Source organism: Salvelinus fontinalis, chromosome 27 (genome assembly GCF_029448725.1).
Source record: "Salvelinus fontinalis isolate EN_2023a chromosome 27, ASM2944872v1, whole genome shotgun sequence".
Taxonomy (NCBI): Eukaryota; Metazoa; Chordata; class Actinopteri; order Salmoniformes; family Salmonidae; genus Salvelinus; species Salvelinus fontinalis.
In genome coordinates, this window is record NC_074691.1 from 20363939 (window position 1) to 20372065 (window position 8127).

At 42.7% G+C, this 8127-nt stretch overlaps 1 protein-coding gene across 2 annotated transcripts; it reads right to left on the reverse strand.

Moving 5' to 3' along the window:
• Window positions 1-951: 951 nt before the first annotated feature.
• mrps10 (mitochondrial ribosomal protein S10) lies at window positions 952-6997 on the reverse strand. Of its 2 annotated transcripts, none has more exons than XM_055885223.1 (7): window positions 6888-6997; window positions 6593-6654; window positions 3193-3256; window positions 2759-2898; window positions 2431-2539; window positions 2096-2185; window positions 952-1434 (listed from the first exon to the last, which is right to left on the reverse strand). In XM_055885223.1, the coding sequence occupies exons 1-7, from the start codon at window positions 6957-6959 to the stop codon at window positions 1243-1245; spliced, it is 729 nt and encodes a 242-aa protein (XP_055741198.1). In that variant the 5' UTR covers window positions 6960-6997; the 3' UTR covers window positions 952-1242. The 2 variants fall into 2 exon arrangements, with proteins under 2 accessions (XP_055741198.1, XP_055741199.1); XM_055885224.1 differs by having other exon boundaries at window positions 6593-6645; window positions 6888-6993.
• Between the last annotated feature and the right edge of the window lie 1130 nt (window positions 6998-8127).

Sequence of the window (8127 nt, forward strand, 5' to 3'; positions counted from 1 at the left end):
CTTTAACCAATTTACTGCATGGTAATATCACCATGGAAAGCCCAAACCTCCGCCGATGCAAACCTGCTGATTAGAAGGTCCTGTGTAGATTGTATTTTCGACCAGCAACTATCAGGAAATAACACAGATCACATTTTTACAGTGTTAGTTTCATCAACAGTTGTACAATATGATACAAAACACAAGAAAAACTGAATTTCGACTGCACTGGGCCTTTAATAGATTACCATGTCAGTACATAGCCTATGTCAGTACAAATGATCAATATGGCACTGAAATATAAAATATACATACTTGACATAAGGACAGCAGAAAGGACCTTAACGTTGCCCGAGTCAACTGCAGCAAAGACTTTAAAGCGATCCAAGCTTCCTCACTCATCTCCACCCAAGGTTGAGATGACTCAGAGGCTTAATATGATTAATGGCTGTGCGTTGTCTTCTTACGTATGACTCATCTGGATCCAGGGGTAGGGGCCGGATCAGAGGTTTTTATGTAGAGCAGCCAGAGGAAGTGACCATGTTGATTAAATGAAGGGAATTTTACTAGGACAACTGCTTATATAACATGAAGCACAGGCCTTTCATTTGGTCAGAATAAGGAAAGGATCTGAAATTCATAATCAGTAGCCATTGTGGTGAGTATGTTAAAAATATATATTCTAATTCAATGCAATCATTTCCAGTTTGTGTATTGCTGTTCAATAAACATCTCAATTCATTTTGTGTGTTGGCCTTCTATACTGATTACAGAACGACACAAAGCAAACCAAATCAATACTCATCAAGAAAGCCAGTCTGCTATGGTGCATACGTTACATCCAACATAATCCTTCTTTATCTGGCAAATAACAATCAAAATATCTTAATTGATGTTGTGCAAACAGTTATGAATCCGACTGACTTGCACATGGTACCAGTATTTCAAAGAACACATCGTCAAACAAAGATAGACATGATAATTAATAGTTTAATAACAAAACATACATAACATACATCTTGTAGTCTTTTGGAGTACAGAAATTTGGACATTACAAGAAAAAGAAAGCCAACTAAAATGAGCAGCATAAGCTTAACTCAGAGAGCAGATGACTACTGACCATCTCTCTGGACTGAGTCAGTTTCAGTTCCTGCTTTTGTGGAGGATGCCCTGATACGGAGTCACTGCTTGTTCATGAGGGTTGGCCTGAGCTAGGGGCCGCACAGTTACACTAACTTTTTGTTCAGAAGTTGATCAGATCATCTATGCAGCGCCTTGCTCTGGCTGACCCTTGTCAACAAGCATATTCTCTGGACCGGTCTCAGGGCTGGAGGTTCTGTCGTCTTGATTGGGATCTGAGATAAGCAGCTTATGTATGTGGCTGGGCTTCTCTTCAGTTGGCGTGTCGTTCCACATAGGTTCCAGGATATGCTCTGGAACCTTCTCCATGGAGGTCTAAAGATAGACAGATATTACAACCAGAAGTGGAGTCGTACTTTCGAATTTGAGTGTGTATATAAGAATGCTAAATACTTTATCATATCCAAAACAGATTAAGGCATATGACTGATCTTATTCCTGATGACATAAAACGGCATAACAAAGCAAAAAAAAAAAAAAAAGACAAATTGTAGATGGTTGACTTAGCTATACCATGGAACCTATTCAGACCCTGCATATTTCAAGACATGGCATATGGGGTTGTAGTGAAATACCCAATGGGCTGGACGATTCTTTTCTTCTCACTCATCTTGAAAAAACATTTATTTAAAAATGTGGAAAAATCAATCCACCATCATTAACACAATGGAAACATCTAAAGATGTATTATTGAAATAGCATGGGCGAAGACCATGTGGCAAACAATAATAGAGGCACTAGGGATGGGGTGCGAGCATGTGTGTCTGGGCAGAAGAGATGTAGACGTTTTTTGTGTGTGTGAAAGTTATTCATATTTAACTAGGCAAGTCAGTTAAGGACAAATTCTTATTTACAATGGACAGCCTTTATTATGTGTATGTTTGTATTTGGTGTCGTAAAAAAGGGGACACAAATGTAAAATAAATTTGTAGAAAGGAAAATCTACCCAGGACCTGTAACATCTTCTCAATCTTACCTTGGTCACCTCCATGGCCACACCCTCTGGCAGATTCCTCTGTATGTATTCCAGGTACACCTGTGCAGTAGATCCAGTCACACGAGAGAGCTAAGGGAGAGAGATGAAAAGGGGATGTAGACATACCACTGACCCCCTGTATCAGTCCATTGAACCTTCCCTATAGCCATCCATCTCATCTTGAAATAAACCCTATGAATCCATTGACTCTTCAGGAGTTCTAACAGAATCAATAGGAGTGGAAACAATCCCCAATGGTATGTTCTAGTTCTGAAAAAGATGAGGGAAGAGGCATTTGTTGGAACTTAAGGGTGGAAGAAGACTGTTTGCCTCACCTCTATGCAGCGGTAGTGTGTCCTCATTTCGTACTGGACCCTGTGTTTCTTGAAGATGTGGACAGATTTCAGAAGTGTCAGCCGCTCAATGTTCTTTGGAGGCTCAAATCTAGTGCAAAAAGAAAATAGACAGCCTTTTGAGTGAGTATTGTCCCACAGTGAGAAAACAAAAACATTGAGCATCAGCAGTGCCAATCTGCTTTGATATCTAAATGTAAAAGTGGGTTAGAGATGCTCTGTGCTCATTTAGTCAAAGGACAACTCAGAGATGGGAACATAATAAACTGATGTGACAGTAACAGCTTAACACCCCTTAATGTCAACTCACACTTTGCCCAGAGTGACTCCCAGCTCTTTGGCAGCCAGGATGGCGAAGAACTCATAGCTGTCCAGGACTGCTTTGTCATGGCCCTTCACCAGCACAGACACCTTCTGGTACAGCGTGTCCGGCTCCTCTGTGACAATCACCTGGAAGGAAAAGAGAAATGTGTAATTTACTAGATAAAAGTTCAGCAGAATAGTGTTTGTCATCCATGCTCTATATAGGGTACTGACTTTTTCCTGGCCATGTGATCTGACAATGAAAACTCAGGGTCCTAGTTATAGACTAACAGTGCATCAAGGCGATGTAGACAAGGTGTTGAAGGAGTAAAGCCGAAACCACACAGAGACACCGTCAAGGCTATTGGCACAATAGTGCTGGGGGCATCAAGGCTAGTGGCGCTGTACTGGGAGTGTCAAAAATAAAACAGGATGACTCACAGATGAGGGAAGAGAGGAAGAGAAGGTTCCAGTGTGGAGGCAGGCTGCAGGCAACTGGAGAGGGCTGTTGTAGGAGAATGGAGAAGGTGAAAATGGAGTTGGATTAGTTAGCTATAGGACTGACAAGTAGTAAACGCTCACTATATGGATTTTACACTTGCAGACTATAGCTAGAAAGCTAGTAGCTGACTAAACGCAACTCCATAATGAATAAAGTTTCTAATGAACTCCGCCAACAGAGTTGAGTAGAGACCAGGCTTTGTGGAATTCAGTTCTGACTACATTGATTAGCCCAACCAAATCAAAGTTTATTTATCACGTGCGCCAAATACAACAGGTATAGACCTTACAGTGAAATGCTTACCTACAGGCTCTAACCAACAAAAACATGTATTAAGTGAACAATAGGTAAGTAAAGAAATAAAACAGTAAAAAGACAGTGACAAATAACAGTAGCGAGGCTACATACAGGCACCGGTTAGTCGGGCTGATTGAGGTAGTATGTACATGTAGATATGGTTAAAGTGACTAGTGACTATGCATATATGATAAACAGAGAATAGCAGTAGCCTAAAAAGAGGGGTTGGCGGGTGGCGGGACAATGCAGATAGCCCGGTTAGCCAAAGTGCGGGGGCACTGGTTGGTCAGGCCAATTGAGGTAGCATGTACATGAATGTATAGTTAAAGTGACTATGCATATATGATAAACAGAGAGTAGCAGCAGCATAAGAGGGGTTGGTTGGCACACAATGCAAATAGTCCAGGTAGCCATTTGATTACCTGTTCAGGAATCGTATGGCTTGGGTGTAAAAACTGTTGAGAAGCCTTTTTGTCCTAGACTTGGCACTCCGGTACAGCTTGCCATGCGGTAGTAGAGAGAACAGTCTATGACTGGGGTGGCTGGGGTCTTTGACAATTTTTAAGGCCTTCCTCTGGATTGCAGGCAGCTTAGCCCCAGTGATGTACTGGGCCGTACGCACTACCCTCTGTAGTGCCTTGCGGTCGGAGGCCGAGCATTTGCCGGACCAGGCAGTGATGCAATCAGTCAGGATGCTCTCGATGTTGCAGCTGTAGAACATTATGAGGATCTGAGGACCCATGCCAAATCTTTAGCTTCCTGAGGGGGAATAGGCTTCGTCGTGCCCTCTTCACAACTGTCTTGGTGTGTTTGGACCATTCTAGTTTGTTGGTGATGTGGACACCAAGGAACTTGAAGCTCTCAACCTGCTCCACTTCAGCCCTGTCGATGAGAATGGGGATGTGCTTGGTCCTCCTTTTCCTGTTGTCTCCTTAGTCTTGGTTACTTTGAGGGAGATGTTATTCTGGCACCAACCGGCCAGGTCTCTGACCTTCTTCCTCCCTGTAGGCTGTCTCGTTGTTGATCAGGCCTACCACTGTTGTCGTCTGCAAACTTAATGATGGTGGAGTCGTGCCTGGCCATGCAGTCGTGGGTAAACAGGGAGTACAGGAGGGGACTGAGCACGTACCCCTGGGGGGCTCCAGTGTTGAGGATCAGCGTGATAGATGTGTTGCTACCTACCCTCACCACCTGGGGGCGACCCGTCAGGAAGTCCAGGATCCAGTTGCAGAGGAAGGTGTTTAGTCCTAGGATTCTTAGCTTAGTGATGAGCTTTGAGGGTACTATGGTGTTGAACGCTGAGCTGTAGTCAATGAATAGCATTCTCACATAGGTGTTCCTTTTGTCCAGGTGGGAAAGGGCAGTGTGGAGTGCAATAGAGATTGCATCATCTGTGGATCTGTTTGGGCGGTATGCAAATTGGAGTGTGTCTAGGGTTTCTGGGATAATGGTGTTGATGTGAGCCATTACCAGCCTTTCAAAGCACTTCATGGCTACGGACGTGAGTGCTACGGGTCTGTAGTCATTTAGGCAGGTTGCCTTTGTGTTCTTGGGCACAGGGACTATGGTGGTCTGCTTGAAACATGTTGGTATTACAGACTCAATCAGGAACATGTTGAAAATGTCAGTGAAGACACCTGCCAGTTGGTCAGCACATGCCCGGAGCACACGTCCTGGTAATCCGTCTGGCCCCGCAGCCTTGTGAATGTTGACCTGTTTAAAGGTCTTACTCACGTAGGCTACGGAGAGAGTGATCACACAGTTGTCCGGAACAGCTGCTCTCATATATGCTTCAGTGTTGCTTGCCTCCAAGCGAGCATAGACGTGATTTAGCTCTTCTGGTAGGCTCATGTCACTGGGCAGCTCGTGGCTGTGCCTTCCTTTGTAGTCTGTAATAGTTTGCAAGCCCTGACACATAAGACAAGCGTCAGAGCCGGTGTAGTATGATTCAATCTTAGCCCTGTATTGACGGGTTGTCTGTTTGATGGTTCGTTGGAGGGCATAGCAGGATCTCTTATAAGTGTAACGGATGTGAAATGGCTAGCTAGTTAGCGGGTACGCGCTAGTAGCATTTCAATCAGTTACGTCACTTGCTCTGAGACTTTAAGTAGGGTTGCCCCTTGCTCTGCAAGGGCCGCGGCCTTTGTGGAGCGATGGGTAACGATGCTTCGTGGGCAACCGTTGTTGATGTGTGCAGAGGTTCCCTGGTTCGCGCCCGTGTTGGGGCGAGGGGACAACGTAAAGTTATACTGTTACATTGATGCTGTTGACCCGGATCACTGGTTGCTGCGGAAAAAGGAGGAGGTTGAAAGGGGGGTGAGTGTAACGGATGTGAAATGGCTAGCTAGTTAGCGGGTACGCGCTAGTAGCATTTCAATCAGTTACGTCACTTGCTCTGAGACTTTAAGTAGGGTTGCCCCTTGCTCTGCAAGGGCCGCGGCCTTTGTGGAGCGATGGGTAACGATGCTTCGTGGGCGACAGTTGTTGATGTGTGCAGAGGGTCCCTGGTTCGCGCCCGTGTCGGGGCGAGGGGACGGTTTAAAGTTATACTGTACTGTTACATAAGCTTCTGGGTTAGAGTCCCGCACCTTGAAAGCGGCAGCTCTACCCTTTAGCTCAGTGTGAATATCGCCTGTAACCAAGGTCAATACTTTTAAAAAAAAATAAAAAAAAATTAAATGTTTACCCTATGTAGTTGTGTGCCTTTGTTTGCTGAAATCCACATTTTTCAATAAACGTTAATTTAAACCGACTGTTTGCTCGTTTCTGTTTCTCAAAGATGGCAAGTCAGTGCAAATGTGCACGTCTCCGATTACTTAGGCCAAGGGCTCCAAATACTCATTCACCAATCAAATATCTGATGGTGTGTCTATCAAACAAATTTCGCATTCGCGCTGATTTATCTTCAATAAATTTAAACGAGCAGTCGGTGGTTGTATTTTACGTTTATTGAAAAAGTATGGATTTCAACAAATGATGGTCAATACTTAAAAAAATGTACAATGGAGTTGAGTTTAGTCCGCTAGTTAGTTAGGTACATACCGAAATAATGTAGATCTCCCATGATATCTGCAAGCGTTCAATCCTATTGATCCCTGTAAAGACTGGTAAAATTGTTATTAGCTAAAACTGTGAATTAACAAAACATGATCAAGGTAGCTAGCTATGGTCCAGGTTGTTAGTAAACGCCCTAGAGCAGAGCTGGCTGGCTAACTAAGTTCACACGCAGAGGCAGAATCTGTGCGATAAGCTTCGTGTATTAGAGAAATGCATGTGGATAACCCATTAATAACGACAACGCAAATATACTTAATCTTAAGTATAGTAAATACTGTACCGATTGTGAAACTCCCACGAATATCCTTCCGAAGGTGCGAATATTTCGACCGATTACCACGGGGGCCGCCATGATTATTGTGGGGGCGGGACAGTTATCTTCTTCAGTGACAGACAGACCAAGAAAGCGGTGAAATGCTGCCTCCCTCGGAATCGGAGTAATAACAGGTTTAATCGTTTTATTTTTGTATAAGTTATAGGTACATTTAGCCATCTAATTTCTTCTAGAACCTACCTTTGTGCTATTTTGCAAAGAAAATATTATCTTACTAAGTCATGCCACATGCTATGGTCTGCCAATAAAAAGTACTTTTCTCAAATGTTGTTCCATATATTCAAGCAATTCAGAAAATGTAGATTGAAGATATTCGTGTCTCCTATATTAGCTGCTTTTATCTACAGAAAACGAGGTGTAGCGGACCAAATCATGTATGTCACGTGATACAGTAACCCGGGCCACGTTCAGTTGCCAAACGTTGTCAAACGTTGCCGATAGAAATGCCATGAATAGACCTGATGCGATCCCTCTACATAGAGATTATATAACATTGCTAGAGGGCTCGGTCATAAACTCTCAAAGTTCCAAAATGGATTGAAAATGGCAGCCATATTGGTCAGGGAGAAATACAAACCAGTCTAATTGGAATGAACGGCAGTAGAGGCATAATCCTGATTTCACTTATGCTGGGGGGAAAAGTAAGGCATCTGATATATCAGAAATTGTGTCATAGATTTATTGTCAACCTAAAATATTGTCATATAATTATAAATACAGTTTATACAACTTTTATATCAATGTTCTGTATAAATAGCCTCTAAAATATGTAAACAGTACATAAATGTAAACAAGTGCTATTATATGATACAATATCAGTACTTGTTGCACTTAGAACTTGTCTAAATCCTATCATCAAGTGATTTCAGCCAGTGATTTTCAGGTTGTGGATTCACTGCACTTTTTGAATGGAATGTTAACATATTGGCAGTAAATTAAAACAATTCATTTAAAACTGGCTGGTTAGCTAGCTAACCAACATATAGTGCAGAGACATTCTACAAATTCATTATTTTACACTATCTTATCACAGCACTGGCAAACCATGTTTGACCAACTTCCTGACCAAAATGTCTATCCCGTCATAAGAAGGTTAATGAACATTATATTATTTCATAAGAAGGTTAATGAACATTCCATTATTTTCATTCCTAATTATATGTGCCACTACGTGTCTGAGGCCTAT